The sequence below is a fragment of the Mchenga conophoros genome, linkage group LG16 (assembly GCF_057382185.1).
Source record: "Mchenga conophoros isolate Kocher_MC1m ecotype Shallow Benthic linkage group LG16, M_conophoros_male_GT1.1, whole genome shotgun sequence".
In the NCBI taxonomy this organism is placed as follows: Eukaryota; Metazoa; Chordata; class Actinopteri; order Cichliformes; family Cichlidae; genus Mchenga; species Mchenga conophoros.
This window is the reverse complement of record NC_140541.1, coordinates 12,483,334-12,510,934: the sequence shown is the minus strand read 5'-3', so window position 1 is coordinate 12,510,934 and position 27,601 is coordinate 12,483,334. Positions and strand designations below refer to the sequence as shown.

At 43.0% G+C, this 27,601-nt stretch overlaps 1 protein-coding gene across 1 annotated transcript in view; it reads left to right on the top strand.

Moving 5' to 3' along the window:
* Positions 1–13,459, top strand: part of LOC146556376 (amine oxidase [flavin-containing]-like) — a 56,042-nt gene extending 42,583 nt beyond the window's left edge. Inside the window, exons 5-16 of the mRNA XM_085249520.1 lie at positions 1,395–1,499; positions 1,620–1,711; positions 2,496–2,637; positions 3,685–3,834; positions 5,441–5,600; positions 5,680–5,776; positions 6,926–6,979; positions 7,065–7,122; positions 7,211–7,308; positions 8,763–8,874; positions 9,645–9,707; positions 10,141–13,459. Of these exons, the coding sequence (XP_085105646.1) occupies positions 1,395–1,499; positions 1,620–1,711; positions 2,496–2,637; positions 3,685–3,834; positions 5,441–5,600; positions 5,680–5,776; positions 6,926–6,979; positions 7,065–7,122; positions 7,211–7,308; positions 8,763–8,874; positions 9,645–9,707; positions 10,141–10,296 (1,287 nt within the window). The 3' untranslated portion in view covers positions 10,297–13,459. The remainder of the gene's footprint in view (positions 1–1,394; positions 1,500–1,619; positions 1,712–2,495; positions 2,638–3,684; positions 3,835–5,440; positions 5,601–5,679; positions 5,777–6,925; positions 6,980–7,064; positions 7,123–7,210; positions 7,309–8,762; positions 8,875–9,644; positions 9,708–10,140) is intronic.
* The last annotated feature ends 14,142 nt before the right edge of the window (positions 13,460–27,601 follow it).

Sequence of the window (27,601 nt, the reverse complement as noted above, 5' to 3'; positions counted from 1 at the left end):
GTCACACAACACTTTGCTGTGCTATTTTTATTCAACAGAAGTCTTCTCTTTCATTGTTTTTGAGGAGTCTGATCTGAGAAATGTGTGAACTTATTATTGATCTAAGGTTCTCAAAGAATGTTCAATTGTTTTCTGTGGCTCTCCAGTGAAAATGACAGAATTTGTTGATACCGAATTTGCCATGCCGTGGGACAGTATGAGAACAATTTGCCTTTCTTTTTTTTTCTTAATTTTGTACATTTTTCCTTTGCAACCGTCCATCTAAATTTCAGAACCCTTGCTATAGATAATATAATTAAAAGTCTTATTTCTTATAATTACCCCTTAGGAAACACTTTATTGTGCTTACCCATGTACTTTTTTATGCTAATCTAACAGATTTGTTTTTTCTTAGCATAATCATACTTTTTGGTGATGCCACTACAGTTGAGTCTTGTAGTTTAAGAGGTTACACATTTCTGTTTCTGTAATATTTATGCATCAATAATGATTTTCAATGATACTGAGAGAGTTTTGCAAGGAGAAACAAAGAAATATTGCTATATTTGACATTAGACTAGCTCAGTAACGGATTTACCTTTAACCGTGACAAGAAGATTTTAGGGCTACATAACAGCTGGACAGTTACAGCTGCATTGTTGGACAATGAAATGAACAACTAAACACTTTTGATATTTGTTTTGTTTTTTTCCTTTATTACAGTGGTATCACCTTACACAACACAATAAGTTAAGAGAATGTAAATAATAGGAGCCATTATTAATTCAATACAGCTGCAGACAGCTGCAGTGTCTCTGAGCTAGCAGCTCTGTGAGGCTGAGGGAATTTCAACAGTTTGTGTTTAGTGGGACTTGAAATAAATGTCCTTGTCAAGCTAAATGCCATATTACGGGAGAGATTATTTGAGGTTACATCAACACGTAGCTAAGAGACCATTGCTAGAAAGCAACAAAAATTCATCTCTAGTTACAATTGTGTTTTGGAAACCAAAACACAAATAAGTGACCTTGATAGTTTTGAAACCACTGCATCTACCCCTGACTGTCACCTCTGTGTTTGTATGTCTTTGTGTGTGATTGAGAAATGCAGAAATAAACTAGACCAGGCATAAAAATTATGGCTTTAGATTATGGCTACTCTTATCACATTTAATGATTCAGTATCTCTGATTCAGTTGTAAACATTGCACAAGCTATTACTCCACTTTCTCCACCACTCTTCAAACTGCTTTCATGGTCAGTTAGAGGTCAACTGAAACAAATCTTTAATGGCAAATGCTGAAATGTTGTTCTTTGAATGCTGCCATCATTAAGCACAGCTTTTATAAGCAATGGTTATTTGATGATTGAAGAATATTGTTTTGGTGATGATGGCCGCAATCATGTGTCCAACAGGGAAAGTCTTACCCGTTCAAAGGCTCCTTGCCTCCCATGTGGAACCCCATCGCTTTGATGGACTTCAACAACCTCTTTAGAACAATGGATAAGATGGGCGAGGAGGTAAAGCAGTTCTCACTATTAATGAGTATTCTTATTAATAAGCATTCTAGATTGGTTTACTGGACAGGTTGCACACCTGCTACATGCCTGACTCATGCTGAACACCCTCCTGCGTTTCAGATTCCCAGAGACGCTCCCTGGAGAGCTCCCCATGCTGAGGAGTGGGACAAGATGACCATGCAGGAACTCTTTGAAAAACTCTGCTGGACCAGGTAACATGTTCAAAATGTTTCCCGTTTGTGCAGAGAATAGGTCTAGCTATTCATCCTGTTATCTCTGAACGTTTATATCCAGGGTAAAGTTGTATTGCTAAATCTAAAGCTAATGCTAAAGTTATAAGCTAATGGTAGCGAGCTCAGTTAGCAAGGTATCTCATAGGGTGCATGGATGCAGCATTCTGCACAATTCCACTCACCAGAGCTGGAAGTAGAATTAACCAAAGAGCACATCATGCTATTTCCAATAAAATGATCTAAAAGGCTCCAACACCACAGTCACAGTTAAGAGGTCCAGTTCAGTGACTCAAACTTGCAGAGGTGGAAATGGTTACAGCTTCCTGTGTCAGCACTAATAAGAATAAGAATTCTCATCCCTGCAAAAACTTTGAAAACGGATGCTGAAGGTTGTAGCTGTTTCATAGAGGTTTTTGGTGGAGAAGCTTCAGTATATGATGCACTGTGAGTGAGAATGTTTTTGATAATCTAATTACTGTGTAAATTTAAAATATGCAGCTTGTAAAAAGTAAATTACATTTTTGTAACAACATAGAAATAACAGTCCTTCACTAATTAAAAGATTGTACCGCTCCTGTGTTTGAATTACTGCTCAAATGTAGATTATGTGCAAGTCTCTGCTGGAAAAGTAGGACAAGCAAGCAGAAATCCCTGACATGGTGATTTATTTGTGCTTTGTTCACACTCTTACAGAATATAAAAATTGTGACTGGGGTACCTGCAGTATTTAAAGACTTCTTACCTTCCATGTAATCCCTCCCAGAACTGCTCGTCGCTTCGCCACACTGTTTGTCAACGTAAACGTGACCTCTGAACCCCACGAGGTGTCGGCTCTCTGGTTCCTCTGGTACGTCAAACAGTGCGGAGGGACAATGAGGATCTTCTCCACCACCAATGGAGGACAGGTATGTCTGCCCAAAATTATACCTACTGATTCAGAACAACAGACTGAAAGAATTCGTTTTTTTATATATCTGTCTGAACAAACAGAATATTCTCTCGGCGTGCCAAGAAGTGGACTTGCGTTCTCTGCCTCTCACACAGATTCATTCAGTGATTCAGAGGAGCAGTGTGAACGTCAGAGGGAGATCCCTCACAGCCCAGTCTCCTTAGTCTGGCCTGAATAAGATGCTGTCCACACAAAAGATGTTTTCTTGGAATACTCAGGGCGTCTTTTCTGCTGCCGTTCCTCAAGCTGAGGGCCTTGTTCCCATAGCCACAAAGGCTTTGGTAAACAAATGACAAACAGTAGTGCAGTCGGCTCCTTCCTGTTTGCTCCACATTTAAAGCTTACACACCTTGTGGATGGTGCATACATAGGGGTGTTTGAAGTATTTACACATAGTCATCTTAAACATATGGATATGCTATTGGTATGCATTGCTTCGAGTGCAGCTGCACTCCTCCTGCAAAACTGCAAATGTGTCTTTAATCAAACAAGACAAGAAGAGGCTCACCTCGTTTCACCGCCCAGGACTGATTCAGGTGTAGCTCGTGCTTTCACAGCGACTGCTTGACAAATTCATCCAAATGCCACAGAGGAATGCACACAATGTGTTTCTGGTCAGGGATGAGAGAGATGTTGACACTAACCACATGGAAATGGTTTTGTGTATCGGAGCTTTGACAGCCCAAACCTCTCTACCTCCTCACTGTCATCTTCATCATTTAACATTTGCTGGCCTGGCTTTATGAACGTGTTTCTTTTGAATTAAGATGCAGAAATTTGTAGTGAAGGAAATGAAGGCGGACTGAGGATAACCGGTGTGTATCACCAGGATAAATCAGGGGATTTTATCGGCTTCATTCCAAACTGGGAGTTTATTAGCCTTGCCGAGGGGTACCCAGAGGGGGATCAGAGTCACTTCCACCCAATATAAATAGAAACCAGTGTTGCTGCATCTGCTCTCCCTGTTGGTGCTCACTGAACTCTGCTCTCTTTGTGTCTCAAGGAGAGGAAGTTTGTAGGGGGTGCGAATCAGGTGAGTCAGTGCATGGCGAGGGAGCTGGGAGACCGAGTGAAGCTGCAGTCTCCAGTCTACAGGATCGACCAGACCGGAGACATGGTTGTGGTGGAGACCGTGGACAAGCAGACCTACAAGGTGAGTTGAGTATATCACCAGTATTTCCTTTGAAGTACTATTCTTTAAGGACACTTTTTATGTCTTTCCTTACATATTCTGCTTTAGTCAGAAATATAATATTGAGCTGGAAATGAGCATTTGAAGTCGATTAATGTTTATTAACTGTATCTAGCACCAGATGATCTCAGAGATTACAACAAGATGGAGAGAAACCTAAGTATTCCACCTTTGAGCAGATCTTGGCCACAGTGAGAATAAAGTAAAGAGAGGAAAATAGAGGAAATGCGCTCAGGGAATCTCTGACCACAGAACAGTTTCCACTTTGCCTCAGTCTGTTTAAAATGAGCTTTGGCCCAGAAATGATGGCGGTGTTTCACCATTATGTTCACATGATAGAGCTTTAACCTGTATTTGTGAACAGTACAGTGTTCATAGACAGTGATTTCCAGAAGTGTTCCCGAGCCCTCCCAGTGATTTCATGACAATCATGCCTGCTTTAGTGCAGTGATGCAGCAGGGCCCAAAGGTCACGGGCATCCATTATTGATTTTCAGCCTTATCCTTTGCACACAGAAATTCCTCCAGATTCTTGGAATGTTTTGATGATATTATTCTTTTCAGTTTGATGTTGAGGAACATTTTTCTGAAATTGCTCCACAGTTTGTAGACACAGTTTTGGGGGTTTTTGCAGAGCATCTCTGAGATGCTCTTTTTATCGCTGGTCGTGTCACTTTGAGACATGTCACTGCCATCAAATTCAAAGTGAGCTTTTTGTTTCTGTAAATGATAATAGTAGATTTCTGATATTTTTCTGTATAAGTGAATAAAAGATGGCTTTCTGAGATCGGCAAGTCACTGCATTCTGTTTTCATTTACAGTTTACACAATGTTACAACTTTCTGAAACTGGGTTTGTAGACACAATTGATTAGTTCAGTCCAGTGGTTCCCAACCTTCAAATGGCCCACAAAACAAATAGTCAGAATGACTTTGCTTATATGGATACATCACCGTTAACGAGCTGATAAGATAATGAATAATGACGCTGCTCTTATGTTTCAGTAGATTGTGAATGCAGGACTTTCCTTTTCCTGTTTTCCTGTTACTGCAGCCATGTTTCAAATAACTGTTATAGTGTTTGTTTGATTTTATTATGTATTAGGAAATGAAACAGATACTATATTTATACACTAGGTAATGTGAGATAATGCAGTCTGAATATGAAACATCCATGTATCTGTAAAACAGTAACTGCTTCACAGTGTTACTCACAAACTTCACTGGCACTGCTGCTCTTTGGCTGCCATCTACTGGCTGCTTGGAAAAAAGCAGTTAAAATGTACATGATCTGTGTTACTTTGTTGATTAGGTTGAATGTTTTCATTTATGGTCAGATGTTCCATTGTAATGAATTATGGGACAGCATTTTCTCCCCTCTTTTCATAAAGGATAGTCCAGTGTATCCTATATTAAAGGAAGCACTGAAGCCTCTTTCCTTAGTATTTGGAGAATTGCAACATCTCTTACTATGGCTGATGACTACCATGCAGATACTTCTGGGTCACATCTTTCAGTTATAAACAGACTATTGGTACGCACTGTGTACTGTCTCTGTCTCTGTGTTAGGCCAAGTATGTGATCGTGGCCACACCACCTGCTTTGAATCTGAAGATGCACTTCAACCCTGAGCTGCCCCCGCTGAGGAACCAGCTGATCAACCGTGTTCCCATGGGTTCTGTCATAAAGTGCATGGTCTACTACAGAGAGAACTTCTGGAGGAAAAAGGGTACGCAGGAAGTGAAAACACAGAGAGAGCGAATGCTGTTCAAGATGATGCCATTTCTAACGTTTTATTGTGTTACCAGGTTACTGCGGCAGCATGGTGATAGAGGAGGAGGGCGCTCCCATCGGTCTCACCCTGGATGACACAAAGCCTGATGGGACTGTACCTTGTATTATGGGGTTGGTACAGAGCTTCAAACAGTTCTCTGTAATTGTGTATATTTTGTATTATGATTAGGGATGGGTATCGTTTAGGTTTTATCCGATACCAGTACCAAACCGGTACTTTTGAAACGGTGCCGGTGCTTAAACGGTGCTCGAACCGGTGCTTAAAGAATGAAGAACACACACTTTGTCCAAAAACCTCTCATGTTTAGCTGTTTCCCTCTTTTTCTTTGGTCATTTTAGCCTTTTTGGCCAGGGTGAAGGGAGTATCTGCCATCAAACAAGAAGACAGCCTCATGTAACTACGACGGTGTTTGCTAGTTCACCTTAAATGCGTTAATGTAATAACGTGGTTAGCGTACTCAACGTAAATTACACATGAACAACATTAAGCTACTCACGCAGAGAAGAACGGCTGCTGCTGCCATCATTATCCGTCATCATTTCTGCTACACTGGCAGGGCTAGGGGCCAGGACTCTCCTCTTCGGGTTCTTGGGGGATGTTGCTAACTCCGGGTCCGATAACAACCCGCAGTAGATGTGCTCGGTGTGAGGTCTCGCAGCAAGCTATCAAATACGGCGCATTTCTCGACTTTAAAAAAATGCTATGCGTCGCCAGGTGTTTCATCAGATTCGAGGTGTTACCTCCTTTGCACAGTATCACCTTAAAACACTTGTTGCAGGCTGCTGAGTTTGCATCTTTTGCTGTGAAGTACAGCCAGACTTTTGACCGCTTCGCCTTGGGCATTTTAATCTGTAGCTCTGCTCTAAAAGAACGTACGTACCTGGGCCCGCCTACTACGCTTGGAAAGGTAAAATGATTGGCTAGAATCCAAAGTGTATCACATCTCAGGGGAAATAAAGCACCGAAATGCTAAGTGATATCAGCAGCCCCAAAGAAGTATACAATGCTGCACCATGCTTTAGTCAGGTTGAAATACACATTTCGTTCACTAGTGATTATCAGAGGGTTACTGACTGGCCTGTAGGCTTGTGTCTCAGCTTTACCATCTGACTCTGACCTAGTATTCTCGCATGAGCTCCTACAAGAATTTCCATACAGTGTAGGACTTGTGCTTGAATGGAGCTAAACACAAGTGATAAAGTCATCCAACCAGCCACACATGCTCATGTAGTGTTTTCTCTTTTCACTCTCCCCCCCAGATTCATCCTTGCCCACAAGTGCAGAAAGCTCTCAAGCCTGTCCAAGGAAGAAAGGTAGACACCAGTGGACAGAGATGGAAAAAAACTCTCACGAGCTGTGAGATCAGTTTAATCCCAACTCCTGTGTTGTTGTGTTTAGGTTGAGGAGGATCTGTGAGATCTACTCCAAAGTGCTGGGCACAGATGAGGCTTTGCATGTGAGTTTGGGTGCAGAGTGGTACACAGTCATGTGGATACTGTGGAATCACTTGACTGACTGCTCATGTGCCTGCTTGTTTCCTGCAGCCGGTGCACTATGAGGAGAAGAACTGGTGTGAAGAGGAGTACTCTGGAGGCTGCTACACAGCCTATTTCCCCCCAGGAATCCTTACTCAGTTTGGCAGGTGAGTCTCTCTCTCACACGTGTACACACACAAAAAAATAAACATAAATATGAAAGTGTGATCTTTTCATTTCAATTAACTTATTTGAATGTGTCAGCTCCTGGATATTAATGGCTAATGTATTGTAGCAGGCTCACCCGGACGACTCGCCTAAAGAAGGCCCCTGGACATTTGAAAGACTTTGTGTGGGGTGATGGGGTTGTTGGGGACAACTGACCCCTTCAGGTGCGGGCTATGTAGAGGGCTAGGGGGAGGGGCCGCTGGCCCAAAGGCTTATGGGTCTATACCTGATGTTAATGTTTCTAAGTTGTAGCATTATAACGGCTGCTACAGTTAACATGTGTTGATTTGTCATTGCTGTTGTTAGTATGTAACATTACTGTAGCTGTGTGTTCTGTGCTTAGTGTGGCTGGCAGAGCACTGTGATTTTGAGCACCTCTCACTATTGCTGTGTGTGAAAGGGCATTCCTAATAAAAGGCTGTCCTTCCTGTAGTTTAGCGTTGAGGCTAGCGCAGGAACAGCAGGTTGAAACAGTCTCTGTCTCCTATTTCGCCTGAGCTCACCACAATATGTTTCAGCAGGATTTGCACTTATTTCTGCAAATCAGCACCACTCGTACTCCATAAAATGACCCTGCCTGTCTGTGCACAGTTCCAGAGGGGACTCACTGAGATTACAACACTTTGTGTTGGATAATTATGTTTACCACACAAGCAATACTGTGATCTCATAATTCATCTTTTTTAAAGAAAAAAACTGACCGGTCCTGTTGGAGGCGTTCCTAACTGAATGGTGTTGTTGCTGCATTTCATGGGTTTTATTGGAGTGTGAACAAATGAATGCATTTTCAGTACAGCAGGACGTGTCCCCAGGATTTGCCCATTAAATCTATAAAACACAATCCAGTGCCGTGGCTGTTTGCAGGTATCTGATAGATTGCAACTGGTTTCATTTATTAGTCGAAGCTGCTTGTTGTACAGATCCTGGTGCATATGTTCACTATTAGAGTTTTGTTAACCTCCATATGAAAAACTGAAACTCCTTGTTAATCGTCATGTGAACCATATTTCATGTCTAAATGTCCTCACCAGATGTGCAAATGTGTTCTCACTCACAATGAAAAGTAAGCTGGAGTTGGAAACCTAACATTGTGCTTTTTTATACAGAGTAACTGTTTCACATACCGGGTGGCCCTGCAAGAAATAGAGTTAAAGAAAAAGTCCTTTCTTTGGTTCTTTTACGTTGAGCACAGTGGGGGTGGGAAGATTAATCCAAAGGAAATTCACTTTGTGTTATATAATGCCATATTGCACTTATTCAGGTGAGATAATATTCTTAAATGAAGTGAATCAGTACAATGCTGGTGCATACATTAAAAATAAAACGTGTTTAAAACCTGTAAACCAGTTTAACCTCTGAAGCCTCTCCTGTTTCTCTCTTTTTTGCTCTTCAGAGTGCTGAGAGAGCCGGTGGGCAAGTTGTACTTTGCAGGCACAGAGACGGCCACCGAATGGAGTGGCTACATGGAGGGGGCCGTACAAGCTGGAGAGAGAGCAGCCAGAGAGGTCAGAGAGCATTTAAGTACCTGCTTTTCACTGCTACGTGTTAGCAAATACCAGTTCTTACCAGTTTAAACACCCTTAGAGGCAGGTTACTTATATATACCAGGTGGAAACCACTTAAATCATGCAGCTGGCACACCTATTAGTCACACCTCAGCCTGCTCCTGGTGTTGTGGATGCTCAGCCAGCAGTGCTGGGGGTCAGCTGATATCAAATCATGACATCCTCGCCTTTTCTCCCCTCTCATTTATGTCTGAGCACAGCTGACTGAAACAAACCATAGAATCAAAATGGTCCTCCCCACTCAGTCTTCTAAATCTCTCTTTAAGACACTCGCCTGCTGCTTGCACTTTATGTCCTTCTTCCAAGGCATTAACATTAGGTTTGGTTTCCTAAGATACTCCCCCATGTGTTCATGTTCCTCCATGTTTCTTAGCTCTGGCTCTGCTGCAGAGTAGGTCAGTTGCAGTAAAGGCCAGTCAAGCCTGAGTAGATTATCTGAGTGCATTAAACATAAACATACACTTATTCTTCTTTTTATTACTTAAGTTAAGTTGCTGTGTCGTGTCGTGTTGTATGTAGTGCCAACGTGGGACAGTTCCCCAATTTCATTGTGCTATTGTACTATGTATGACTGTGCAATGATAATAAAGAGTTATCTTATTAACATCACCCAAACTCAAAAATGTGTATCATGTTTAAAATTTAGACTGTTAGACTGTATTTTGATCCTTTTGAAGTCTTTGACTGACACCACGAATGTCTTTTCGCAGGTCATGTGTGCGATGGGTAAACTCCAACCTAATCAGATCTGGCAACCTGAGCCTGAGAACGATGTAAGAGAAGTCCTTATGCACCAAATTACAAGTTGGCCTTTGATTAAAAAAATGAACAATCAGTGGAGAAACACTCTGAAGTCTCTCGTCATGAATCCAAAACACTTTTTACCATAAATGACACTGTGAAAAAGATCATCTTGTAATAAATGAGAAAAAAACTACCAGGCAAGACCATAATGTTTCTTGGGGTTGTAAACCAAGAGAGGTCATTTTCTCCCTCGCTTTCTATACAATCATTTTCAAGCAGAAGAGTTGCCCCCTGCTGGTCATGTAAAAAAATGCAGGTTTAAGACACCTATGCATTGTTTACACATTTTGGACCCAAGATTACATAAGTTGTATATTGCCAAATCATCTATCAAGTATCTAGTTAATATCATGCACATGAAAAAGGCAGATATCTGATATCATCATTCCCTCCGTCCTGCAGGAAATCCGGGCACTCCCGTTTGTTACCACCTTCTGGGAGAGAAACCTGCCTTCGGTTGATGGTTTCCTCAAATTCTTAGGAGTCTCCACATTCCTGTCTGCTGCCGCCGCAGCTGGCTTGGTGGCCTACAAGAAGGGCATCATCCCCCGGAGTTAAACCACCCTGTCGTCTCACTCCTCCACATCTCAAGGGAACACGTCTCAATAGACACTTGTGTACTTCTAGTGCTTTATGGGCCCAAACTACAGAGTAGTGACCTACATAGGGTATACATTGTTTTTTGAGAAACACCGTGATGTGAGAAGGACTGCTCAGCTCATGCAAAAACACTAACACACTGTTACTCTGTCCACAAACGAAAGAGAGAATGAAGCAGGTGAGAAGGGCTGACTGAAAGGTGTTTGAGAGGAGGGACGAAAGCCTAACTTCAGTTTAAAACATGCAGACTCAGATTGTGAAACCAATGAAGGAAAAAAGATCAGAATCAGTTCGTAAGGGGAAACCTTCTCTGTCACTATTACTATCCCATACAATGCCAATGAAATCCACTGTGTCGATTATATGTGAGTTTATAAAAGTCGCCATGCTTACTGTGTGTATGAGCCTCGTCTGTGTCGCATGCTTCGGTGAGCATGCGTTCGTGAGCGTGTGGTCATCAAAGTTTCTGTACAAAGTTGCGAGCGCGTGTGCATGAGTTTCCACTGTGTGTCTAATTACCGCTGCCTATTTTAGGTGCCAATTTATTCTGGCCAAGCAGCCGTAGCTGTTTGACGAAATCCAGTGACTTCAGAAGAGAAAAGAGTCAGTATAGTGACACTGTCCACATAGAAAATCAGAGAGGAGGTTCAAGGACAAGTGGGGCTTTTTCTGTCAGCAAATCCCATGAAAACACAAATGAATAGTGAATTTTAGCATTGTCTTTGTAGCTAAAGCCAGATGTGAGTCGCAACCCTAAAGTGAGTTGGTACCGCGTGAAATGGGTTTTGTTGTTTCTCTTAAATTTAAATTTTATTTACATCCCAAAGCCCAAATTATGTGCCCTAATATGAATCCTAATATGTAGCCTAATAATGTCATATTAGGGCACCAAATGTGTATTATTCCCAATGAGCGATCTGTGCAGTTGAAGGCTGGCTCCAAAAGCAGGTAATTCCTCACAGACTCCTATGTTAAGATGTCTAGGTTTCCACCTGAAAAGGCATCTTTAAAGCCTGGGGCAGTCTTTGTAGCTAATTGTCTCCTTCATGGTGACTGCTTTCATATAAATCCTCTGTTTAAACTATAGTAAGTCTTAGGTATCAGCAAACACGGGCTACCAAATATGGCCACCAAAAATTAAGACGGTGCCAGTCTAAGTACTGAACCCATAAATTTAATTGGTAATCCATAAACTAATGGTGACAATAATGATTATTATAAATAATTATTAAACACTTCTCAGTTATAGTTACTTGTTGTTTTAACTCTTTACCTGCTTGTATAAATCGACCAGGAGTGACCTTGAATGCTTCAGGCTTATAGAACAAAACGACTGGTGTGCATCATAAGTTAGTGCGGGTGGTCTCTCCCTGTGCAACTAGACTTAGAAAAACCCAGAAACTGTTCTGATTGTCTTCAAACCACAACTTTATTGATATATGCTGAGGTGTCAAAACTCATCATCAAGGCTACAAAGGGGATGTCGTCAGTGTCTCTTTATGGAGTAAAGAGTTAAAGTTTATCCAGACTGAACACAGAGCAGGTACAGATGTTCAACAAATAGTTATGTTTTCTATATTTTTAATCTTCAAGTATACCAAATTTTTCATATCCATAGATAAAAGTGTGCACGTTTTATTAATAAGAGCTCAGAAGTGGGGCTAGAAGGTGAATGCAGCTTAGCTTTTTGTGACTTCTCAAACAATCTAGTTTTTTCCTGTAGTTTCTCTTCAACAGGAACTCTAGGCTCACGTACATAAGCCAGGAAGTGGTAAGACAGACCAGTTCACTGTTAGAATTTGTGGGATTTGTTGACAGACAAAAAGAAAAACTCATCCTAAGAATGAGAAGAGTCAGCCTTATTCTTTTAATGGAAATGTAGTGGTGTCCAGCTGCTAGTGTGGTAATCTATCGGTCAGTATGACGGAAGCATTTGAATGTATTTTCCTCACACTAGATAACACATGCATGGTGGTTTTGCTAAGGTAATCACATTTTTCACTTGTGTATTTTTACCTTTTCACATTCTCACTTCAGATAAACACGATCCCACCAGCTCTAAGGCGTCCTTGTAACAACTGTTTTGATTTGTTTAGGAAAAAGGAAACTGTCTTTTAGAGAAACTTTAAAGAAATGACATTCTTGCTGAAAAACTGACTCGCTGCAACAAAGGTTTAAGTACTGGCTGCTCAGCAAGCAGTGTCATCAGCAATCATTTGTCCGGGTAAAATCATTTGTCGGGGGTGTAGATGTGAAAGCCAACCTGCTGCACAGTCCTCTGTGTGCAGCTCTTTATGCCCACTACAAGAATCATGCTGTTCTTGTCCCAAAGATGTTTGTGAGTGTAGTTTATCTGTTGTGCCTTAATGGAAATTGTAACGTTTTTGTCATTTTATCGCAAGTGCCTGTGACTCGGACACTCTCAGCCCTCATCCCTCTTTCCCTCCCCCGCCTGCTCCGGAGGTGAGAGGTCAGATGGACCAGGTCATCGGTTCAAGGCATCATCTGCGCTCATTAACAGGGGTCAGCATTGTGTTCAAGTGTATCCGAAAACCTTTCATTTTAAAAGTTCCCCTTACCTGAGTTATGTCCTCACTGCAAACTTGACTCAGGTAAAGCCGGGTGTAAAAACACAGCATCAGAGCTCAGACTGTTGAGGTGATCCCTCTGCTTATCTCTGTGTCCGTGTGTGCTTCGTGTTGTCCCTGCAGCGCTTCTTCCCTCGTTGTGGTGTCCCTCTCCCGTCTGACCCTCAGTCCCAGTGCAGGTTTTATGTGCAGTTCTAGAAGTAATGATTGAATAATAATGTCACTTTTTGAACCATCACTAAAAGTGTTTGAGTTTATGGTTGGCTGAACAAACAAAGCCAGCAAATTCCATCCACCCTGTAGAAAAACAACAACAAAAAACTACAGCACTCACAACAAACCATCAGCAGACGTGATGCAGCGTTATTCATTATGGGGTTTTTCTGGAGATACCCCCCCTTCCTTTGTCCCTCTGTGCATATGAGCCTTCTTAACTATTCCTGTGACCTGCTCTTTGATGTCTTTGATTCCTCATACAAAGCTGGTGATATTTAACAAAATGTGAAATAAATCTTTTACTCGCCTTAACCTGATTTATTCTGGTGTCGTGTGTCATTATGTCGACTCAGAGCAGAGCTACAGCCCAACGGAGTGAAAACAGCGGTGTAATAGTTAAGAAAAATGTGGGGAAAAAATCATTAAAAGCTAGTCCAATGCCCAATGTGCCCAGGAAGAATAAAACTGCAGTTCCAAAAAGGACACTGTGTCATTTGTAAATAAAACCAGAATCCAATGATTTGCAAACAAGAGAACATATATGACATATCAAATGTTTAAGCTGAGTCAGTGTGCAATTTTAAGAAAAATAAAAGCTCATTTTGACTTTGATGGCAGCACCTGGTTTAAAAATAGTTGAGACGGGGCAACAAAAGCCAGGAAAAGTAGGTAGTGCTAAAAAGAAGGTTAGGTTAAACAGCATCAGATCAGTAACATGACTGGAGTGTAAAACGAGCGTTTCAGAGGAGCAGAGCTTCTCAGAAGCAAAGGTGGACGGAGGTTTACCAATCTGCAAAAACCTGCCTGTACAAATTATGGAACAATTCAGAATAATATTCCTCAACATAAAATTGAATGTGGAGAAATCTGTGTGTGCAGGGGACAAGTCTGACAATCAGTATTGGATGTCTGTGAACTGAAGTGAAAACAGATGTGATTCTGTCATGAAATTCACTGTCACATGAAAATCACCGGCTGTGAACACATTTCACTGTACCACCCACAAATACAGGCTGAAGCTCTACCGTGCAGAGAAGAAGCCATACGTGAACATGATCCAGAAACACCACCATCTCTTCTGTGCCAAAGCTCATTTAAAATGAAGTGACGTAAAGTAATCAATCAAACTGAAATTTTAAATTCTTTCATGGAAAACACTGATGACGATGGTAAAATGGCCTGTATTTACAGTGGGGCAAAAAAGTATTTAGTCAGCCACCGATTGTGCAAGTTCCCCCACTTAAAATGATGACAGAGGTCAGTAATTTGCACCAGAGGTACACTTCAACTGTGAGAGACAGAATGTGAAAAAAAAAATCCATGAATTTGTAACCCAGTGTTAATTTGGTTATCTGATATTGTGTGATATTCAGTATATATGTATATATCTATATTGGGTGTTATAAAATGTTCTTCAATGATTTTGAGTTGTTTTTTTTACTTGCTATTGGTTTGCGGCTGCTTTACGACAGTCGACTGTGGTAGTACATGTGGGCTATGAGCTCACGTGGCTTGTAGCTGTGCCAGAGAGCAAGCTTGGGTGAGCTAGCGGGGAATATCTCCTTCTGCAGTAGCCTTAAAAAAGACTATTGTTCGTTCTCCTGCCAGGTAAAAATCTGTTTCGTATGTATATCATACTATTCCTTGTGTTAGCTATGATGTGATGTGTAGTAATGGTTATTAAGGTGCTAATCGCTAATCGAGGCTAAGCTAGCAAGCTCGACAATTAGCCGCCATGCTAAGCGGACGTTGGTAGCCAAGTTCGTATGTCACTGTAGGGGCTATGAGCTCACGTGGATTGTAGCTGTGCCAGAGAGCAAGCTTGGGTGAGCTAGCGGGGAATATCTCCTTCTGCAGTAGCCTTAAAAAAGACTATTGTTCGTTCTCCTGCCAGACGCCTTACTGCTGTGCTATCTCGCTGGTGCCATTAAAAGGACAAGCGGCTGCCATCCCTTCATCCATCCGGACCTTGATTATTTGGACCGAAGTACTCACACACACGCCCGCACTCAGTGCCATACACTCTCTTTACTTTGCTGCCCAGCTAACATAATTGTTTTTTTTCTTTTCTTTTTGCATTCACAAAGACTATCCAAAGACATTTTGGTTATTGTCAAATAGACACTCTCTGATTACGGACTGAGGAGGTTGTGGTGTTACAACCCCAGGACTGAGAAAAAGGACTCTTTACATAATATATTCACTTGTCTCCTGGTTAGGAGAAGTGATTATTGATGGAAATATTTTTCTTCTTCTTGTCTTCATTTACATTGTATCCCAGAGAAGTTTTAAGTTGTTCAGGTTGAAACATTTGCACTTAGAGTCTGTTAAGTTTCCTTTGATGTATCAGTGTCAAGCTGATGTTTAAGAGGGTATGTTAAGGACAGATGTGCTCCAGTCCATCCAATCCTTTAAAGTGCTGGACACCGATGGTAAATTGCCATCAGACCCTAAATAAATTGTTCTCTGCTGTTATCCATATTGCTTCACTCATTCTTTGGTGAGTAGACGTATTGGTTACAAATCCACATGGTAGGATTTGTAAAGAATTTATTCGTAAATTAGGGTGGAAAATAAGTATTTGGTCACCTCAAACAAGGAAAATCTCTGGCCCTCACAGACCTGTAACGTCTTCTGTATGAAGCTTTTCTGTCCCCCACTCGTTACCTGTATGAATGGCACCAGGCACGTGCAGAGGGGGGCTAGAGGGGCTTGAGCACCCGCCCCTTTCCTGATGGGTGCCCAAAGTGCCATTTTGTTGAGGCAACTTTTTAAAAAAAAAAAAAAAAATTTTTCTTTAATGTGTGTGTGCGTGAGGAGTCTTGTCTGTGCCCCTCAACAATAATATTTAACTATTAATCACAGTTTTGCTAAATAAAAGGATCTGGCTTGCATCAGTCACATGATCACCAATGATCGCCCTTGACGGCAGAACGCGCTGGTTACGAGCCGGGAACGAGCTCACAAAGTGCACGCGCATTTTTTCCGGTCCGGAGCTGTAGGAGAAACACAAGTTAACTCAGAGACACAGACTGATGCGACAAAATCATTTAGTAGGTGTACAGCGTACACTGTAGTGTATAGCACCCAGGAGTATTAGCTTATTACGTACACGTTGGTAAGCTGTCTTGTTGCAACTGACGAACTGAAACAAACGAGTGTGCTGTGTGTGCAACAGCGCGACAAACATTACCTGTCCTTTTATTAACTGCACAAGTAGTGCTGGTCATAGCTGCTGGCTACCTGTGTAAGGCTGTCATGGATCTGTAGCTCTGTCACCGTTTTAGGGAACATATTTAGTTTTAAAGTATTTAGAAACATATTTAGTTTTAAAGTAAGTTTCCGGGCTTTTCCTGCCTTTCTGGAGGGATTATATTTCACTAAAAAACGATCTAATATGCATGTCCACATAATTATGCATTATTATAATTATAATATATTAAAAACACACGCTGTATTTTAAAGAACATACATTAAGAAGCAGATTATATTAGATTTATATTTTAAATAAGACAAAATTTGGATTTTACAGCAGTAAAATTATTGTATCTCTACAGTTTAAAAATGTAATAAGCTTTGCCCCTGCACAGAGTGGATAGTGAAACAAATGGAATCATCATAATGACATTATTTCATATTTATTACTTCCCCCTCATTGCTTTATTATTGTAGCTCTAGTAATAAATAATAATGTAAGGATTCTGGATCAGCACAGTGATGCCCATAGTATATACAGTATTCTGAAGAAGGTCTAAAATGTCATTGTGTGTGCGTGCATGTGTGTGTTTTATTTAGATGGATTTTTAAAAAAAATATTACTCATGATATAATATTGTCCAGACATGCCTGGTAAGGACATGAGGAGGAAACAGTAGGAGCTGTGTGAGGCTACTAAAGGCAGTGCTATAACATTTTTCTGTCATCACTTTATTATAGATTAAGTGCAAGAGTTGTTAGGTGTGGATAATTAGATTATAGTTTATTGCAATAGCAAGTTGTGCCTTGTTCTCAGATAGACAGCAAGTGGAGAGTGATATATGAAATGATGGGATGGAAGGAAGAAGAGAAGCAAAGAGTGAGTCACAGGCAGAGCCTAAATTATTTCTCACAGTTTTTTGTTGCCTTATGGTTCCAAGTGCTGTCACCAATCTTTGCATTTTGTTATTATTTCATGACACTTGTTTAATCAGCTACCATCTCTCCTATGGACTTTTTAATGTTTTCAGTCTCAGATCAACACAGCCCTGCCCTCCAGCACTATCCACAGCAACCCCTCAACAGCAACATTGTACCCATCAGGTAAAGCATCGGCTACGTTTGCTTTGCCTTGTTGCCCATATTAGATTCTTGATGAATGTGTGTTGTTGTTATTCAGCCTGGTTCAATGTGCCCCTTTTTAACTTTGAGCACCCGTCCCTTTAAACCTCTCTGCACAGCCCTGAATGGCACCTGTTTGAACCCATCATCTGTATAAAAGACACCTGTCCACAGCCTCAAACAGTCAGACTCCAAACTCCGCCATGGCCAAGACCAAAGAGCTTTCGAAGGACACCAGGAAAAGTATTGTAGACCTGCACCAGACTGGGAAGAGTGAATCTACAATAGGCAAGCAGCTTGGTGTGAAAAAATCAACTGTGGGAGCAATCATCAGAAAATGGAAGACATACAAGACCACTGATAATCTCCCTCGATCTGGGGCTCCACGCAAGATCTCATCCCGTGGGGTCAAAATGATCATGAGAACGGTGAGCAAAGCTCCCAGAACCACACGGGGGGACCTGGTGAATGACCTGCAGAGAGCTGGGACCAAAGTAACAAAGGTCACCATCAGTAACACACTACAACGGCAGGGAATCAAATCCCGCAGTGCCAGACGTGTTCCGCTGCTGAAGCCAGTGCATGTCCAGGCCCATCTGAAGTTTGCCAGAGAGCACATGGATGATACAGCAGAGGATTGGGAGAATGTCATGTGGTCAGATGAAACCAAAGTAGAACTTTTTGGTATAAACTCAACTCGTCGTGTTTGGAGTAAAAAGAATACTGAGTTGCATCCCAAGAACACCATACCTACTGTGAAGCATGGGGGTGGAAACATCATGCTATGGGGCTGTTTTTCTGCCAAGGGGACAGGACGACTGATCCGTGTTAAGGACAGAATGAATGGGGCCATGTATCGTGAGATTTTGAGCCAAAACCTCCTTCCATCAGTGAGAACTTTGAAGATGAAACGAGGCTGGGTCTTCCAACATGACAATGATACAAAACACACCACCCGGGCAACAAAGGAGTGGCTCCGTAAGAAGCATTTGAAAGTCCTGGAGTGGCCTAGCCAGTCTCCAGACCTCAACCCCATAGAAAATCTGTGGCGGGAGTTGAAAGTCCGTGTTGCTCGGCGACAGCCCCAAAACATCACTGCTCTCGAGAAGATCTGCATGGAGGAATGGGCCAAAATACCAGCTACTGTGTGTGCAAACCTGGTAAAGACCTATAGTAAACATTTGACCTCTGTTATTGCCAACAAAGGTTATGTTACAAAGTATTGAGTTGTATTTTTGTTATTGACTAAATACTTATTTTCCACCCTGATTTACGAATAAATTCTTTACAAATCCTACCATGTGGATTCATGGATTTTTTTTTTTCACATTCTGTCTCTCACAGTTGAAGTGTACCTCTGGTGCAAATTACTGACCTCTGTCATCATTTTAGGTGGGGGAACTTGCACAATCAGTGGCTGACTAAATACTTTTTTGCCCCACTGTATATAGCTCTTTACTAGTCCCTAAGGACCCCAAAGCGCTTTACATATCCAGTCATCCACCCATTCACACACACATTCACACACTGGTGATGGCAAGCTACATTGTAGCCACAGCCACCCTGGGGCGCACTGACAGAGGCGATAGACGATGAGTCATCAGATCATATATCTCTCCAGTGTGTCCTGGGCCTGCCCCGGGGCCTCCTCCCAGTGGGACATGCCAAGAACACCTCGCTCAGGAGGCATCCTTATCAGATGCCCAATCCACCTCAGCTATCTCCTTTCGATGTGGAGGAGCAGCGGCTCTACTCTGAGCCCCTCCTGGATGGCTGAACTTCTCACCCTATCTCTAAAGGAGAGGCGAGCCACCCTTCGGAGGAAGCTCATTTCTGCGGCTTGTGTCTGCAATCTCGTTCTTTAGCTCACCACCCACAGCTCGTGACCATAAGTGAGGGCGAGGACGTAGATCCACCGGAAAATTGAGAGCTTCGCTTTTACACTCAGCTCTCTTTTTTACCACAACAGACTGGTTAAGCGTCTGCATCACTGCAGCACCAATTCATCTGTCAATCTCCCGCTCCCTTCTCCCGTCATTCATGAACAAGACTCCGAGATACTTAAACTCCTCCACCGGGGCAGGAACTCATCCCTGACCCGGAGTGGGCACTCCACCCTTTTTCAGCAGAGGACCAAAGCCTTGAGTCTGGAGGTGCTGATTCTCATTCCCACGGCCTCACACTCGGCTGCAAACTATTCCAGTGCAGACTGGAGGCCATCACCTGATGAAGCCAACAGAACCACATTATCTGCGAAAAGCAGAGATGAGATTCTGAGACCACCCAAGTGAAAGCTTTCCCCGACTTGGCTACGCCTAGAAATTCTGTCCATAAAAATTATGAACAGAATCGGTGACAAAGGGCAGCCCTAGTGGAGCCCATCACCCACCAGGAACAAATCCACTTATTACCGGCTATGTGGACCAAGCTCTTGCAACGGTTGTATGAGGATCTAATGGGCCAAACACCCCATTCTCCCGGAGCACCCTCCACAGGACACTCCAAGGGACACAGTTTAATGCCTTCTCCAAGTCCAAAACACACATCTCCCTCAGAATGCTGTTGAAGCTCCAGAGGTGTGCGCTGAAGACCTCAAGGACTGGGATCTCTGCTAGGCTTTCCCCGCACACCCTCACTATATGTTTAGGCTTGAGTGTCCAGAATATTTCGCCGCAGGTCTAGTGATATGACTACAAAATTGATCATCGACCTGTGGCCCAGAGCGTCCTGGTGCCATGTGCACTTATGGACATTCTTATGTTCAAACATTGTGTTGGTTATGGCCAAACTGCGGTTTGCACAGAAGTCCAACAACAAAAAACACCACTCAGGTTCAGATCCGGGAAGTCGTTCCTCGCTATCAAACCCCTGCAGGTCTCACTGTTGTTGCCCAAATTAGCATTAAAGTCTCTCAGTAGGACAACAAAGTCCCCAGGTAGAGCAACCTCCAGCAGAGTCCAGCCCCTTTCCAGGAGGCTGGCTCCAGAGGCGTGCACTGAGGTAAGCCCAACTATATCTAGCCGGTACCTCTCAACCTCACGCACTAACTCAGGCTCCTTCCACACCAGAGGTGACATTCCATGTTCCAGTTGCCAGTCTTGGTTGCTGAGGCTCAATCAGCCAGGGCCTCCACTCCTGGCTGCGCTCTGCTCACAATGCACCCGACCCCTACGGTGCCTCCTTTGGGTGGCAGGCCTGCAGGAAGATGGGCCCATGTCCCTTTTTCGGGCTGTACCTGGCCAGGCCCCATGGACTAAGGCCTGGTCACCAGACGCTCGCCCTCAGGCACCTTCCCTGGGCCTGCCTCCAGGGCGGAGCCCCAGTAACCCTATCCCAGGCAGGGTGAACTGTTCCCTTGGTGGTCTTCTCATAGGGGTCTTCTGAATCGTTCTTTGTCTGGTCCCTTTGTCAGCATTCTTTGACTTTTGAAGGCTTTGTTACCAAACTCATGTTGGGCCTCTGCTGCTCTGCTGACAAAACACCACACTGTGCGCACCTGTTTCCCACTGAAGCAGTGCATAGTGAACATTAAAGATTGAGGATATAGCTGGAGCTTATCCTGCATATCAAATATTACAGACATGTTTTGGAGATTAAAACACTTCCTGCTATGTCATGGTCACATTCCCACCGACTCCTTCGGTCTGTAGTGCTTTGTAGTCCCTCGCCTGTCCACCACATTCATACAGCCACCAGCACAGCATTCTCCACAAATACACATCATTTAATGTAACAGGTATTTTCAGGAAAATAATTTAGTGTTGGATTTTTTCTAAAACATCACAATGCCAAGGAGCCGCTGACTGATTAAATTGCTTCCCTAGGAGCTGTTATAATATTAAAATAAATGACTCTATTCTTAGGCCAAAATAAGTAGTCAGAAGTACTAACAAATCTAACCTAACCCAGTCTTCAGATGCTTTAAGAATACAGGCACTGTTTTCATCGGGTATACTGCCACACAATGAGGAATTTTAATGATTTTAAAAGAAAGAATACAGGATCACTGATACGTTACAAGAACACAATTCACACTGCGTGATCAGAGAGTTACTGCTGATGCTGTATTGGACTGCATTTGTTACAGTCCTGGGCCTGTGGCCCAGTGTTTTGATTTTGCATTATTGTTTATTTGTCTGCTTTCTTCTTGGTTCGTGGCTACTAGTGTTTTGGTTTCTGTTCTGTACTTCTTAGCTTGTGGATTTGGACACCCCTGACAATAATAACGGTGACAGAACAGTAATAACTTATTTTATCCGATAAATAAACACTTTAAAATTGAAGTTTTTTTGTATATATTGTTGGGATTAAATTATTTGAAGTGCCTCAATTCTATGCTTTATATTAACTAAAATGGCATATAACCATGTAGTGTAGTATTAAGTGGACACGGCCCTGAAATAAAGGCATTAGACTATGTGTCCTTGGGGGGTAGAATGCTGTAGACTCTCGCTCACGCTTGCCTGGGAGAAAGTAGATAACAGGGGACCATCTTCTAGTGGAAAGCTACTGAAACACTGTTGTTTAGACTAGAGAGGGACCAGCAGGCACCTATTGTTAATTTCTGTGTGTCAATGTGTGCTGAAGGAACTGCCCCGGTGGATTTTGATGTTGGATGCTGAGCTATGAAAATCCCCAAGTACATTTTCTGTTTTATGATGCATTATACTGCTGATTTATAAGAAATACTGTTTGCAGAGAATCATGGCCTTATTTGTCTGATTAGAAAGAACAAAACATACTGCACAGGAAGCCAAGGTCCTAACTTAGACTCATTGAGAGAGAGAAAGAATGTGAATGCTTGGAGGGGGTCTGAAGCTATAAGAATGTGAGAAACAGTCAGACACTTCGAGATTTTGCCGGACACCCTCCTGTGCAAAACTACCGTCCGGATGTAATGCTCAAAGTGTTTGTATGGAATAATGACAATTGTGTTGGTTAAAGTGATTGTCATTGAGCATAAACACCGAGTGTTGTTCTTCCTTCAGCCCAAAGATCAAAGAATTGGGATATTTAACAATATACGTATATATGATTAGATTAGATTAGATTAGATGAAACTTTATTAATCCCTCGGGTGGGTTCCTCCGGGAAATTCAGTTTCCAGTAACAAAGCACCGACAGAAGTTGCATGTTACAGATACATTAAGGGGAATGAGAGTAAGGATATAAGCATAAATACACCATATATACACATATATAGATACAGAATATACAATATGGATAAATAGGATTGCTCATTTGAGTGAGTATATTGCACAGTGATTATTGCACAGTCAAATATAAGAAAGAGACAAAAAACAAATATTGCAAATATTGCATAGTGTAGAAAAGCACCTACAGCTCAGTTGTTCCCGCCCTCCCTTGTCCCCCTGTTTCTCCTCCCTCTCCCCTCCAGTGAGGAGTTAAACAGTCTGATGTTGTGTGGGACAAAGGAGTTTTTAAGTCTGTTGGTTTTTGACTTTGGGAGAAGCAGCCTGTCGCTGAATAGGCTCCTCTGATTGTTTACGACCGTGTGCAGAGGATGCCCGGCATTGTTCATAATGTCCATCAGTTTCTTTAGTGTCCTTTTCTCTGCCACTTTCACCAGAGTGTCCAGCTTCATGCCGACCACAGAGCCAGCCTTCCTGATCAGTTTCTCTAGCCTGCATGAGTCCTTCTTTGCTGTGCTGCTCCCCCAGCACACCACAGCATAGAAAAGGACTCCTGCGACCACTGACTGGTAAAACATCCTCAGGAGCTTCCTGCAGATGTTAAAAGACCTCAGCCTCCTGAGGAAGTACAGTCGGCTTTGGCCTTTTTTATACAGGTGCTCTGTGTTGCATGACCAGTCCAGTTTGTTGTCCACCCACAGCCCGAGGTACTTGTATGTGTTGACCAGCTCCACCTCCTCCCCCTCTATCTGAACTGGCAGTGGACCTGGTCTGGACCTCCCGAAATCCACAACCAGTTCCTTGGTCTTTGAGGTGTTGAGTTGCAGGTGGTTTGTGCGACTCCATGCGACAAAGTTCCTCACCAGACTTCTGTACTCCTCTTCCTGATCATCCCAGATACACCCCATGATGGCCGTGTCATCTGCAAACTTCTGAATGTGACATAATTCAGAGTTGTAGCAGAAGTCAGAGGTGTACAGGGTGAAGAGAAGAGGGGACAGCACAGTTCCCTGTGGTGCTCCTGTGCTGCTGACCACTGTGTCAGACGTGATGTCCTTCAGCCTGACGTACTGTGGTCTGTCGGTGAGGTAGTCGGAGATCCAAGCCACCAGGCAGGGGTCCACCTCCATCCTGTTCAGTTTTTCCTGAAGCATACAGGGCCAGATGGTATTAAAGGCACTGGAGAAGTCAAGAAACAGGATCCTGACCATGCCTTTTCCCCCATCCAGGTGTGAGTGGGCTCTATGCAGGAGGTACAGGATGGCATCCTCCACTCCGACACCCGCCTTGTAGGCGAACTGTAGTGGGTCCTGGGCATGTTGTACCTGTGGTCGGAGGAGGTTGAGGAAGAGCCGCTCTAGAGTCTTCATAAGATGTGACGTCAGTGCTACCGGTCGGAAGTCATTCAGCTCATTGGGCCGGTTCCTTTTGGGGACTTCCATAGGGCGGGCACTCTCCCCAGTCGCAGACTGAGATTGAAGACTCGTTGTAGCGGCTCCCCAAGTTCAGCAGCACATGCCTTTAGCATCCTAGGACACACCTTGTCTGGGCCTGCTGCCTTTCTGGGGCGAAGCTTCCTCAGTTGTCTCCTGACCTGATCCACTGTGACACTGGGAGATGTTGGGGAGGAGGGGAGGGGGGGAGATGTCTTGCTGCTGAGAGAGGGATTGGAGGAGGGGGGTGTCATGGTGTCAGGAAGGGGGGGAAGCGAGGGAGGTAGGGGAGTGGGGAGAGGACTCTGTAGTAAATGTAGTAAATATATGTATGCTTTTAGAAATAATGCAAATTCATTAAAAAAAAGTTACGAGTAAACTCCCTACAGGCCATGGGACTTCCTAAAATTTGCACAGAGCCAAAAATAAATAAATAAATGGATGGATTAAAACAAAAGTACAAAGGAGAAAAAGACAATGAATGAATTATTAATGAATTATTATTATACGTGGATGAATGAATTGTGTTTTTGTGTATTTCATTTTCTTAGTAAAATTTGAGTCAATAGTAAGTTTAAAAATATTGTTATTATTATTAATATTAATAATATTAATAATTATTATTATTATAATAATAATGCATTTTATTTGAGGGCGCCTTTCAGAAACCCAAGGTCACCTTACAAAGAACAAAATGAATAAAAGGAACAATAGTCATAAAATACATAAAATAAGTTAAAATTGCAAAGCAGAACTTGACAACAGATAAAATCAGCACTAAAGCGAATGAACCAGTTTAAACAGATGTGTTTTGAGCTGTGACTTAAATACGGAGAGGGAGTCAATATTTCTTATGGCTGGAGGAAGAGAGTTCCAGAGCCGAGGAGCAGAGCGACTGAAAGCTCTGTTCCCCATAGTAATAAGGTGTGAGGACGGAACAGTAAGATGAAGAGCAGATGATGATCTGAGAGGGCGGGAAACAGTGGTGATATGGAGCAGGTCACACAAATATAAAGGAGCAGATTTATGGATACACTTGTATGTAAGAAGTAAGATCTTAAAATTTATCCTGGCTTCTATGGGCAACCAGTGAAGTTGCTGAAGAACTGGGGTAATATGAGCTCTTAACAGAGTACGAGTTATGACCCAAGCTGCAGAATTATGAAGAAGTTGGAGTTTATGAAGGGACCTTTCAGGGAGACCAAATAGGAGGGAATTGCAGTAATCAATACGGGACGTAATAAGACTATGGACAAGGATGGCAGCAGCATGGGGAGTAAGGAAGGGACGGAGTCTGTTAATATTACGTAAGTGGAAGTAAGCAGACCGTGTTATGTAATTAATGTGAGACTGGAATGAAAGAGTATTATCAAGTATGACACCCAAACTCTTAGCCTGAGGGGAGGGAAGGGTAGGAGAATTTTCAATGTTAATGGAAAAACTGTGGGATTTGGTTAAGATAGATGGTGTACAAACAAGTAAAGCTTCAGTTTTATTACTGTTAAGTTTGAGGAAATTGGAGGAGAACCAGGATCTAATCTCAATAAGATAGTCTGAGAGGGAGGGAGGTGGGAGGGATGAATTGGGTTTAGAAGAAATGTAGAGCTGGGTGTCATCGGCATAACAGTGAAAATTTATATTATATTTTCAGAATATATGACCAAGAGGAAGCATATAAAGAATGAATAAAAGGGGCCCTAATACTGAACCCTGGGGCACACCAGCAGAAACAGGATAGAGACTTGAAGAATGGGATTTAAATTGTGGCACATCCGCAGTGAACTTTGCTGTGAAAATGATCTAAACAAAAGGAGTGCTGATTTCGGAATCTTCAAGTGTATGATAAGATCAAAATAAGCAAAATTGCATTTCATGTAATTAAACGGTTTTTTTAAGAAAAAACTGAAAACAATGACAGTTACAAATGTATTGTGCATTAAACAAGTTCAAACGTGGTGATAGAGCCAGCTCTGTTGCGGGTCATTTTGACCTGTACTGTGTAAATCCACTCAGAGTTGTCAAAAAACTGCAATAATAACCCCCCATTCTCTGCGGCCTGCTGGAGCGGGGGGGCTAGGAGGAGGAGTTGGCCGTCCGACTGCGGTCTGGGGTGTGGGGCCTCCCTGCTGCTGCGGAGTCGGGGCGGTCTGCCTCCCCCCACCGCAGGGAAAAGGGTAACACCACCTGGGTCTGGGTGCAGTTCCCCCCTCCAGGGGCAAGGGTACCTAGACCCGGTTCGTAGAGTACGCTTGGGGAGTGTGATCGTGTGTACAGCGTCTCTTTATGTCTGTCTCCACTTTGGTTGAGTGTGGAGTAATTGCATATGAGAGCATGAGGGTGGGAATGGATGTTTGTATATGTGTATGCCTGTATGGTCTGTGTCTATATGTCAGGTTGGGTGTCAGGCGCCACCTCTCTGGGGACATCTCAGGCCCTCCAAGGTTTGGAGGCCTATCTCCCCCTACCACCACTTCCCCTGCCAGTGGCGGACTCCCTCAGGTGTCGGTGCGTTGGTGGTTCTTTGTGTCCGGGGATGGGCATCCAGGTACACACCGGCTCACTCCTTAGCGGCCGCTTATCGGGGCCTGGAGCCTGGGGCTCGCTGGGGCCACTTCGGAGGTTGGGTGCCCCCGGCCTCTCGGCCTGGGTCTCGGTCACTCAGGCACGGCTGGCTGCCGGCGGAGCTCACGGGCGCGTCACTGCAACTCCCCCCTGGCTTCTGCTCCGCGGCTGCTGAGTGAGCCCTCATCTGAGACTCTCCTCAGCTCTTTCTGGGACAGTGGCGCGGCTGCCCCTCTGTTGGTCTTCCTTGGTCTCTTGTGTTCTGGGGGCCTCTGGATGTCTGGAGTTTTGATCTCCTCCATACCTGCTTCATGCCCTGGAGGACGGGGCTGTGGCCCCCCCACACCCTCTAGCAGATCATTACATGAAGGAACCTTTTTTTAAAAAAAAACAAGCGCGTCCATGCTCACAGGTGTACACACGGGTGATCACACCCACAAACTACACCCTTTTTGGCTCCTACCTCAAAGCACACTGTGTTCTGTTGATCTTATGTGCTGCACAATAATGTTTAACATTTAGTATTTACTGTCATATTCCCATATATCATTGTGATGTTGTTTATTCTATTACTCTTGTTCTGTTCTGCTTGTTTTCTTTTTTCTTTCTCAGCAGGTGATCCAGGTGATCGATATATGCATTTTTTTTTTCTCTGCTCATTCTGTTGGTTTATGTTTTTTGCCCTTCTCCCCCGTCCCTCTTCTCAGCTGTTTCTCTTTCCCTCTTTCTTTCTCCCCTTCTTTCCCCCAGTCAAGTCTGTCCCGTATTCAGTAAGTGAAAATAAAATAAACAATAGAAGGTGAATCAAATGGACCATTACGGCAAGGCTGGGATGGTCAATTTGGTAAAGTAAATCCGTTGGGCATCTTTCTTTGCCTTTAGACAACAATTCTGATGGCAAAAGAGCCAAACGGGACAGGCAAAACAAAAAACAAAAAACTGCAATAAAACAAAAGCAACTTTACTTTCCATTAGATAAACATTTAGACATACA